This window comes from Peromyscus californicus, unplaced genomic scaffold (assembly GCF_007827085.1).
Source record: "Peromyscus californicus insignis strain IS unplaced genomic scaffold, ASM782708v3 Scaffold_5__1_contigs__length_169319896, whole genome shotgun sequence".
NCBI classification, from domain to species: Eukaryota; Metazoa; Chordata; class Mammalia; order Rodentia; family Cricetidae; genus Peromyscus; species Peromyscus californicus.
The window spans coordinates 94,735,536-94,747,560 of NW_026294573.1; the positions used below are offsets into that span (position 1 = coordinate 94,735,536).

Below are 12,025 nucleotides of genomic sequence, written 5' to 3' on the forward strand. Positions count from 1 at the left end.
GGATTCCCCTCAGCATCTCCAGAAGGAGCTAACTGAGCTCACAAGCTGAGTTCAGACTTCTGCACTCCTAACACATTTCTAGTACGTTAAGACACAACACTGAGTGCTGTTATAGTGGTCCTGGTAAATTAATACCCTAGCCAGAATCAGAGGAAATTAATACCCTAGCCAGAATCAGAGGAAATTAATACCCTAGCCAGAATCAGAGGAAATTAATACCCAGCCAGAATCAACCTGAGCATAGGAATAACAGTAGGAAAGGTGTCAAAATCTTGAAAGTATTACTTATTCAGTCCATAAAACATACAGGAATTTTAAAATTTCACTTACTTACTTTTTTAGCTTGTGTGTTTGCTGTGGGTATATATGTGTGTGTGTGGTCATGCATACCACTGAAAATATATGTAGGTCAGGTGACAACTTGTGGGAATTAGTTTTTCCCTTTTACCGTATGGGTCCTGGGTCTTGAATTCTGGTCGTCAGACTTGATGGGAAGTGCCCTTACCTGCTGGGCCATCTTGCCAGCCCTTGACTATCTCCTCTAGTAAAAGAATGGTTGCAGTATTATAGCTTAGATGGTGATCTTTTTTTTTTTTTTTTTAGATGGTGATCTTATGTTCTTTTACATTAGGATTAATACGATATTTATTATTATATAGAATTCTAAAGGAAAACTATATAATGATAAGGAACAGCAAAAACAAATTACAGTGCACCCATATGATAAAGTAACTACCAGCGAGCCTAAAAATTCACAGTACGTGAAGCCAGAGAGGTAAGAATCCATAATGAACACTCTGAAGAAAGAAGTTAAGGAAGATACTAGAAGATGGAAAGATAGATTGGCAGAATTAATATTGTGAAAATGACCATCCTTCCAAAAGCCATTCATTTACATATCCAATGCAATCCCAATCAAAATCCTATACCATCCTTCACAGAAAAGTGTTCCATATCATTAGCCATTAGGGAAATGCAAATTAAAAGTGCTTTGAGAATCCTTCCTCCTAGAGGACATTGGTATATAATGATATATATATATATATATATATATATATATATATACATATACATACATACATATATATCCAACATAAAAATTCGTGTCTGTGTATAATATATACATATATACATGGTACACACACACACACACACAATTATCCCACTGTATTCTGAACTGATAGGTAATCTACAAGCTAGAAAATCTATTCTGCATATTAACCAGCTTTTCATCACTATAATGAATACTTGAAATGAGGTCCTCACAGAGAGGTTTATTTAGGGTATAGTTAAAGAGGCTGGGGCAGCCACTCTGCATCACTTCATAGTGCAGTAGTGTGTGGCAGTGTGTGCTGGGGATGGCAAGGGACCGTGCCTGGACTCAAGAACACAGAATAGGAGGAGCCAGAGCTGCTCCTCCTGTTACAACTCTACTGAAAATTCAATAAGCTGCAGAAGGACCAGCCGTTGAAGAAACACTCAACCCTCAATACTTAGAAGTTCAACTGCCTCCCACATGAGCCACTGTGGAAATCAAGCCTCCAGTACAGGACCCTTTGCAGGAACATAAAAATCCTATCTAAACCATAGCACCACAGCTTGGCCTACCTGATTCCTAGTCTATGATTAAACTATCAGACTCATGCCTGCCCTCTTCTCCCTCCTTCTCTCCCTCCCTCCTCTCTTCTCTTCCCTTCCATCCCTCTCTCCATCCCTCCTTCACTTTATCTTCTTCCTGGAGATCAAACCTGGTTCTAAGCAAGAGCTAGAGCAGTCAGCTGTATCCCCAAGCCTCCAAACTCCATTCTTGGAGCTTTCTTCTTTTTCCCCTTGGGCAACTCTAGGACATCAACAGAAACTGGAGTTCAGTTCCCGTTTCTCGTTTGCTTACTAGCCCATGCTTTGGGCAGTTTTCAAGTTATCAAACTCATGAGCTGTTTTCCCATCAGTAAACTAAGAAAAAAAAACCGTAAGCCTCCCATGGGATTATTATATGATGCAAGTAGACAGCGTAAATATGGGGCCCTACACAGGCCTGCTTAGCTATGGGCGGCCAAATGTCAGCTCTCTTTCAAATTTTATTTACTCTCCTTTTGAGAAATCCTCAGAGAGTCCCCAGGCACCACCAGCTGCTCTGCCCTCTGGCTCCAGGAATGTTTTCTTCTTCAATCTAAAGCAGATTTGCAGGGGTATATTGAGCCTTTTCTTTTTAAAAACGGAGTTTCTCTTTCTCGACTAGGTTGCTTGTCCCTGAACACAGATGTGCCACTTTCATCTCTGAATCCCCAATGCCAGGCAGAGTCTCACAGGAGGCAGAACTTAGCAAGTGTTTAGAGAAAGTGGGAATCCTAATCTGCCCAGGCTCACTCAACTTGCTAGACAGCCCAGGGATAACCTTGAACTCTGGATCCTCCTGCCTTCACCTCCAAAGTCCTGGGTGTCTAGATGTTTCCACCATGCCCACCTTTTGGGTGACTACATCATACTCTAACTACAACTAATTTTTCCCTCTGTTAGGAACTGAGTGCTCTGATCACTTTCTTCTTTTAATCATAGTTATTTGCAAGCATTTTTTTTTCCTTTTCCTTTTAATTTAGCTGTCCCCCACGTCACATGGTAGCTGGAATTGCATCTCATTCATCTCAAAGGCCCTAGCAGTATGTTCCACCATTTGTTTAAGATCCAATTCTTCTTGAGCAAGAAGCAAGGGATATGACTCACGCATACAACGCACAATGCAGTTTTGACCTTCTTCGCATAGGCCTGCTCAGCAAACCACATCCCTGGTTGCACAATGGGGAAGGCAGGGCTATTGTCAATGCTAAATTCAGTCAGGGTTATTAGAAGTCATCTGCCTTCCTCTGGATTAAAACACAGTTCAGAAACATTCATTCATGACCCATTTTAAAATCTGGGCCTTTCTATTTCATTGAAATATCAGGACAAAGAAAAAAAATTAAGTCATACACGCGCAACATAGAATACAAACTCTGAGCAGGCTGGGAGTCAACAGAGCTGATGAAAACATAAGGTAAGACTGGAATTCAGTAACAGGATTGTATTGTTCCCCCAGACACAGACTTTTAAACAAGTCTTGCCTTAACGACAATTAAGTTGGCCTACCACATGTGGTTACTTAACATGAATTTGCACCATTGATATTACATTAAGTTACCTTGCAGATGGGGAGAGCTGAATGGAGATTTTTCCAGAGTCAGTAGCACCTTGGTGAATTTTTCATCCATTCAAAAAAATGTTTACCGAACTCCCACCACATGCCAGCACTGTGCTAGAAATGGCTGCTGGGTAAACAACACAGGCCTTGCCCTTAAGTTTTCTTTCTTGCTATTAAATATTCCTCATTAGCCATATTTATCCTGGTCACCAATCATACTACAAGGAATGAAGAGAATGTTCCTGAAGCAGTTCAGATGTTGTGATGGGCATTACGTAATATCTATGTGACTATTTGCCAGCTTAAAACTGATGTACTAAAGATCAACCATGAAATTGTTTTGTTAAGGCCTTCTTGCTTTTGACTTTTAAATGTATTATTAGCCAAGTCCACTGAATCAAATTTTATTATTGGTTTTTGAACCTAAACTTGTTTGTACCATTTAACAAAGAAAGAGTGTTTTGGTTATTCTGGGAATATACATGTACCACCCAGCACGGTGTTTCATGGGAGTTATTTTTCCTCCTAAATGTCCATATCTCCTCCTCAGTCTCACAGAACAGTAGAGTGAGGCAGGTATTTAGGTATCTTCTGACTCAACCAGGTCCAACATTTCCTTTCTTTTTATAATCCCTGAAGATGTTTTCTTTTTTATATAGTGGGAGTTTTGGAAAATGTTTACCAAATAAATTATATTTCATTATTAGTTTATAACATTTCATTTTCTTATTTTCATTAAGAGCACGCTCCACCAGTCAGAACGTGATTACTGTGGCATAATTGGGATTAGCAGTAGGCAGTATGGCTGTTGACTTTGGAATCAGCTTATCTAAGGTTTCATCTTCTCTACACCACTCACTAGCTATCCAACCTTGAACAAATCATGTCCCTCACTAGGCCTCAGTTTCGACATCGGTGGAAGAGCGCCAGCAGCAGAACCTACCTCATAGGTTTGTGAAGGTACTTGCTCTGTTACAGCCTCCTTTATCATCCTGTTGGACCCAGAGAAGGACAAGTCATATTTACATTAAGGTTTCCAAAACCTTGTGAGCTTGGGAACATTCATTCCTATGTCACAGGACTCTGCGGTTCTAGGATCCCAGGCCCACTTCTCCTTTAAAGATAAGAACCTTGAGAGGAGAGGAATGAGCTGCCTGAAGACCATCAACTAGTTAGGGCTAGCCAGCACTAGAACCCAGAACCTACAGATTCAAAGACTATACACTTACTAAATTAGTTCAAAGTCTGCCCGTAGAAGTCCCAAATGCACCTAGATCATAAGTAAGAAACAGACACAAGAGTCACCAGCTCACTGTTGGACAGACACTCGGTGTGGAAAAAGCACTCGAGTCCTATTGATTTCCCATGGCACAACGGAAAACTCCAGACATCCCTCTCTAGAATCTGGAAATGACAAATGACCAGAGGTCATTACACATAACTTCCTCAAGAAAATCAATAACAGATGCTGGGCCTGGTGGTGCATGCCTGTGATCCCAACACTAGGGAGACAGAAGCACAGGGATTGTGAGCTCAAGAAATAAGTAACCAATTTGACCCTTCATAAATCTAGGAACAGACTAAAATACATTTTAAAATAAACTCTGACCCAGAAGTACAGTTGGCACTATATTGGAACACCACTACTGATATAAAACAACAAAACAAAGCCATAAGCTGATCTAGAAGTGTAAACACTATGATGACGGGTGTGGACAACAGCTGCTGCCTACAATTGTGTAGAGAGTTGGAGGTGGTGCTGAAAGGCAGCTACGCTGTGGCTGTGGGAGGAAACCAGCAAAGCCCTGCTCCAAGCCCCTGCCCTGACTGCAGTATCCAGGCTCCTAGCTATAGTCACAAGGTGCTAGTAAACCTCCTCAAACTAGTCTTGACAGCTCCCTAGTCCCACTGCAATCAGTTGCTGAATACACGCCTTCTGTGTAACTTCAAAGCAGTGGAAACTTGGAAATGATAGGTCCCCAAAGGGCAGCAGTCAGTTGTACTCAGTATCAGTGAGGACTCCTTAACACTCATTTCTTCTGCTGTTGGGATTGTAACTATGGAGTAAGCTATTAATAATATGTAAGTTTTTAAAACTATTTGTTTTCTTTGACCAGTGATTTTACTTCTATTTTAAGGGGAGAATGAGAGACACACATACAAAGTTATTTACAACTAACAGTACTATATGATAGCAAAATACAGAACATAACTTCAATGGTTAAAAACAGGACAGTGACCAAATACATTATATGTTTATACAGTAGCAAATGAAACGGTTGTTCTAATTGATACTCTGAGAATAAATTCGTTGATGTGAGAAAATACTTAGGATCTAATACCAAGTTAAAAAGTCAGAATACGGCCGCCACGATGCCCAAGAGGAAGGTTAGCGCGGACGGAGCGGCCAAGGCGGAGCCCAAGTGGCGCTCCGCGAGGCTGTCGGCCAAGCCCGCCCCTGCCAAGGTGGACGCGAAGCCGAAGAAGGCCGCGGGCAAGGATAAACCATCAGACAAAAAAGTGCAAACCAAAGGGAAGAGGGGAGCAAAGGGCAAACAGGCGGAGGTGGCTGACCAGCAGACCACAGACGTGCCTGCGGAGAACGGAGAGGCTGAGAACCAGAGTCCAGCCTCTGAAGTTGAAGAGAAAGAAGCCAAGTCCGACTAACCATCCATCGTGTCTGTCAGTGTCCCCGCCTCCCTTCTTGTACAATCCAGAGGAATATTTTTATCAACTATTTTGTAAATGCGAGTTTTTTAGTAGCTCTAGAAACATTTTTAAAAGGTGGGAAGAAGTCCCGCCTCATCCCATTTTTGAAGTGTAAATGATTTTTTTAAGAGGTTAAATCACTTGCTGGCTGTTTATTTTTTGGTACAACCAGAAAAGAGCAGGATACTGAATCAGGAGAGGCTGTGACTGTCTCGGGGGTCACCAAAACATTCCGTAGAGGGGGCTAGTTTTATATCCTACAACACAAAGCATACTTGGAGTCTTGGTCGTGCATTTGTGTCTGGAATATTTTCAGTTACTTCTGGTCTCGTGTTTCTAGTAGAACTGTATCCTAAAAAACCACTCCTCGGTCCTTGCCCTGTCAAACTGTCTCTGGTCATGGCAGTCCATTTTCCTAACAATTGTGATAATGTGCAGTGAAAGATTGAAATTTTGAATATGTACTGTATGTGGCATAAAATTGTGAATCAGTGGAATTAAGGATTGTGAGCATTTGATTGTTATGTGAAGTCTTATGGAAAACTTGCCAAGTTTAGGATGGAACATCACTGGAATAAGTTCAAAGAGAAACAACACATGGCTCTTCTGGGTACGTGAATACATTGTATGACTCTTAGAGTTTGGGTACATGTTTTAAGAATTGAAATGTCTGTGTACTCAACCAATAAAGTCTCAGTTGTGAAAGAGTAAAAAAAAAAAGTCAGAATACAATCCAGGAATGGTGGTGTACACTGTAATTTCAGCACTCAGGAGGCTGAGGCCAGCCTGAGCTATACAGTTTAAAAATTGGAATAAAAGTCTATGCATGTGCCTTGTGAGCATATATGTGAGAAATAGTCTGTCTTCAGATAGAAGACAACAAGGAAATTAACCCAAAATGTGAGCAGTGGTATACCTAAAAGTAGAATTATACTCTTTTTCAAAATTTTTTTTAATGAGCATTGACTGGTGTGTTTGCCTGCATGTATGCCTGTGTGAGGGTGCTAGATCCCCTGGAACTGGAGTTACAGACAGTTGTGAGCTGCCATGTGGGTGCTGGGAATTGAACCTGGGTCCTCTGGAAGAATAGCCAATGTTCTTAACCCCTGATCCATCTCTCTAGCCCCTAGAATTACACTCTTGACATTAGCCAACAAGTTATGGAGCAATTGAGTAGGATTATAAGGGATATTTACTTTTCTACATGTCATATAGTTTCTATACTATGTAATACTTTAAAAATGAACCAGTTTTATTAACAAAGTATGAGCATGTTCACAAGGTTATAAAAAAAAAACAACAAAAAACCTCAGATGCCTTGTTCCTTTTCACAGAAACACTTAATAGTTTATAGGCTATCATTCTAAGGAATCTGTTATAGAAATTATCCATTTCACAATACTTCATTTTTAACAGTACATCCTTAACGTCATTCCACGTAAGACACAGCTAGCCCATTATTTTTATTTGTTTTTAATGGAAATTAACCATTTAAAAATCACACATAAAACTAAAATTGCACGTATTTATGGGGTGCCACTTAATGTTTGTTACATACATAATGTATTACCATCTCATTATGTCTAATGGCTGCATGGTATTCTCTTATATGACCAGAATGCTATTTGTTTATTCCCTATTAACAGACATTTAAGTTGTTTTACATCTTTTGCTAGTATAAACAGTGTTACAATAATTTTGTGTGTGTGTGTGTGTGTGTGTGTGTGTGTGTGTGTGTGTGTGTAGAGCATTGATCTGTACAGTGAATTCCTTGTCATAAACTACTGGGTTAAAGGCTTATATAATAGATGGGAGGGAGAAGCCTGTAATCCCAGCACTCAGGAGGCTGAGATAGGACTTCCCACAGATTTGAGACTAGTCTAGACTACATAGTGAGTTGTAAGCAAGCACAGGCTACAAAGTAAAATCTTGTCTCAAAAAACAAAATAAGTAAACAAAAAAATACATTACACAGCAGGGGAAAATGTATACATGCATAAATTTTAAAATTTATTTAATGATAGTTTGTCACCTTAAAGCATCTTTTTAAAAAATCCTAATTATAATCATCTTAAACACTTAGTTTGTGGTTGGGCACGGGGTAGTGCAGGCCTTTAACCCCAGCAATAGGGAAGTAGGTGGATCTCTGTGTATTTGAGGCCAGCCTGGTCAACATAGCAAGTTCCAGGTTAGCCAAGACTGTCTGGTAGGGCTTTGTCTCAAAGCAACAACAAACCAAAACTACCAATCTGCCTCTGCCGCTCAGCTGCGTGCCCAACTAAACGGCATGCTCCTGCAGTAGTTCAGGTTTCCTAGAAGCGGAGCATGAGACAGGGATGAGTGCATTTATGGGAAAGTGCCCACCAAAGAATCCTGTAAGGAAGGAGGGAAGCAGGTTAGCGCAGGCAAGGGAGGAGGCAAAGATACAACACTTCAGGTCAAGTTAACCCCAGCCTGATCTAATAAGAACCTGGGAATGTGGTCACATAGCCGGGTTGACCCATCCCCAAGAAGAGGTGTCATGGATTTTAACTTCCTATATGGCCAACTTCAGTTTCAATTATACAGAACATAAACCCCTATGGACAATTCCTGGAAAAGGAAGCCATGTTGTCATTAGCAGAGAAGGATGGACAGGATCCAAGACGGCAGGAAATCTGGGCAGGTCACCAGAGACATCCACGATACCAATCCTACCATTTTGTGGTGATATTGTGTTCCCCAAAATATTGTGCACCCTAATAAACTTATCTGGGGTCAGAGAACTGAACAGCCACTAGATTAGAGGCCTTTAATCCTATCACTTGGGAGGCAGAGATCCATTCGGATCTCTGTGAGTTTAAAGCCACACTGAAAACAGCCAGGCATGGTGACTCATGCCTTTAATCCCAGGAAGTGATGGCAGAAAGCAGAAAGGTATATAAGACATGAAAACCAGGAACTAGAGCTGGTTAAACTTTTAAGCTTTTGAGCAGCACAGTTCAGCAGAGACCCATTTGGATGAGAACTCAGAAGCTTCCAGTTTGAGGAAACAGGATCAGCTGAGGAACTGGTGAGGTGAGGAAGCTGTGGCTTGTTCTGCTTCTCTGATCTTTCAGCATTCACCCCAATACCTGGCTCCAGGTTTGATATTATTAATAAGACCTTCTAACAATTCATGCTACACCATTTCCTACTTTGTGTCAGTGTAACTGTATTCCTTGTTCTTCTCCACCTTCGATTTAAGGGTCCTCATTATACGTGCACACAAAGAAAGGTAAACAAGGAATTTTGTCACTTCTGCTACCTAATAAAAGTTTACCTGTTGGCAAAGAACTAAAGGATATTTTCACTGTTGTCAAATACACATTTTCCCCAATCCATTTTGCTATTGGCTTAAGATGGCAGTTTGTGGATTCTTGTGTTGAAATTTTAATATGAATCAGTGTTTTGCAGGTCTTAATGGAAGTTTCTTGAAATGTTGGTTTCTGGTTTTAAAAGCCTCCCCTTTCAGGTGATAATAGCTAAAGTGATCATTCAAAGACGGCCAAAGGATGAACTGATCCAAATCTTTGAGTTGATAGGTGCAACACGATTTACCCTCTTTCTACCCTGTCTCCTGTGTCTCCCAGAGGAACCTCAAACTGCTAATTTGGGCTTAGTTTGGATTCAGACTTATTGTTTCCTTTCTCAAAACCCCAACAAAGTTTCCCAGGGACAATTAACTCTGCAAAAGAGAAAAACTCTCTGGGAATTACATTTTTCCATACACAGTACAGTAGGGTATATTAGAATGTGAAGGAGGAGAGACAGAAGGCAGTCTGGGTTAGACTCCAGGCTTCCTTGATGCAGCTGCATTTTATACGGGGAAATGCCTCAGAGGCTTAGCTTTCCTCTGTGGTATTGTCCTTGGCATTGTCTCTAGGCTCAAAGAAGTTACAGAACTCATGCTAATTGTTTAAGACAGCTTTCCTGGGGACCAGAGTCTTCCTCCCTGGGCAGGTTTTAAGATCTCAGCCCTTCTGTATCCTTACCGCCAGGAGGTTGAGCTCCTACAAGCTGCCCCTGGGACCAGGGCAAGTCTCAAGGCAAGACGTCGACCTGGGAGGGTAATTACAGCCTTCAGACAGAATGGGGTTAGGCTTAATTAACAGAGTTGGTTTTTTCCCAAGGGGCCAACACTTGTACAAGTCTTTCTGTGGATGAGAAGGGAGAAAGCAGACGCGTCCAAGTCTAGCAGGAGGCCCTGAAGGCCTTTTTCTTTAGGCTTATACTTTCCTAACAGGCTGAACATTGCCCTCTGACTTGGCGATGACTCAGTTGGGAAAGAGGAAGAAGCTGTCATTTCTCTGGAGCTATAACTAGCATCTTTACCTTCATCCTGTTCAATTCCTACAAAATGTTGTGATGAAGGTAAAAAAAATCCTTATTTCTGACAACGGGGAGTTGATTAGCCACGCCCACACAGCTGGTAAACAAGTCAAGCCTGGGGCCTAATTAGGGTCACTTTCCTTTAAGATGACCCAGAGATCCTCCTAGTGCTTCCACCCTTTCCCCAAGGGTCTGGGTAAACAGAGGCAGAATTTGGTTTGGTCAAAGAGGCATGCACTCGGTTTGTTTGCCAAAGGTACAAACTCTGAACCCATGGCTGTTTGTTTAGTTCCAGGAAATTCAGGTGTGCTTGAGCCCCCCTTTCCTCCTCCTCCTCCCCCTCCTCTCCTCCTCCTCGTTGTTGTTGTTGTTGTTGTTGTTGTTGTTGTTCTTCTTCTTCTTCTTCTTCTTCTTCTTCTTCTTCTTCTTCTTCTTCTTCTTCTTCTTCTTCTTCTCTCTCTCTCTCTCTCTCTCTCTCTCTCTCTCTCTCTGCATCTGTCACTTTTTGAGATAGTATCTCTAGCAGAGATTTACTCTATGCATGCCATGTAGTCCAAGAGAGTGGCCTTGACTTTCTGATCCTCCTGACTGTACCTCCAGGGCGTTAGTATAAAGTGGACCACTGCGCCTGGCTTATGCAGTGCTGGGGACCAGACCCATGGCTTCATCCATGCCAGGCCAGTACTCTACCAACTGAGCCACACCCAGCCTTTGAATCTCTCCAGGGAATTGCTCATTCCCCAATGTGGTGGGAATTTCTCTGCACTGACGCTTAAAGATCATTCTCTGTATTTGTATCAGGCCCACTCTGAAATTTGAGGATCTGGCATCCAATAAACACTTTGTAATGCTGAGTGTTTGAATCCACCAGACTCTGCTAGGTGGTTGTGTCGTGAACACAGTGAGTCAGCAGAGTCCTACTGCACTGGAGACCTGTCTTCCTCCCATGGCCACCAGAGCCATGTAGACACATCCACATCTCAGTACGGAAGAGGCAGACAAGCCCAAAGCTCAGACCCCAGACTGGAGAGGTGCTTGCAGAGGTTTTATCCTGTGTCTAGGCAGGGCACCTCTCTACACTATCTACCACGCTCTGCTCCACAGTTCTCCTGACATCTAAGTACAAAGCTGTCCATTCCCTCTCACCTGGACAAGGCTAGGCTAGATGCGCTGATAAGACAACACACACACATTCTCTTAAAATGAATTGAAATAAGCATTCTGTATTTATCAATCCCTTTTCCCATTCCACATCACATATCATCAACATAGCTCGTTATCCTTAAAATTACCCTTTGAAGTAAATTTTTAGCCCTTTTATAGATAGGAAAACAGGATTGCTGAGATTCAGTTGTGTGCTGGAAGATGATCTCGAAAAAAGGAGACTCAACCTCTAACCTTTGACTCCAAATCTCCAGTTTTCTCCTCTTTGGAACAAACACCTTTTCTAAAGCCCCAGAGAGAGTATTAGCTTTTAGATGATTATGGAGGCACAAGCTGGAAACTCAGGTTCTTAGGAAGTGGAGACAGGAGGATGAAGCATTCAAGGCCAGCTTGGTGTACACGGAACTAAAAAAAAAAAGAAAGTAGTAGCTTCCGAATGAATGTAGTGAAAGGCCTTTCCCAGTGAGAACAGCGGCACAAATCACACGTAAGGGCCCAGTGAGAGCTCTGAACCTGAAGGGGATGTAGACCAGGGCTTTGCGGCACCCACTTTACCAATATGTTTACCAATAATCTTCTAGGGGTAGTAAACCTTTCATTACTAGTTCAAAGACATCATAACTTAGT

At 41.8% G+C, this 12,025-nt stretch overlaps 1 protein-coding gene across 1 annotated transcript; it reads left to right on the forward strand.

Annotated features, from left to right (window-relative positions):
- Nucleotides 1–5,548: 5,548 nt before the first annotated feature.
- Nucleotides 5,549–6,002, forward strand: LOC128096822 (non-histone chromosomal protein HMG-14-like). Its single transcript, XM_052716846.1, has one exon. The coding sequence runs from the start codon at nucleotides 5,549–5,551 to the stop codon at nucleotides 5,840–5,842; it is 294 nt and encodes a 97-aa protein (XP_052572806.1). The 3' UTR covers nucleotides 5,843–6,002.
- The last annotated feature ends 6,023 nt before the right edge of the window (nucleotides 6,003–12,025 follow it).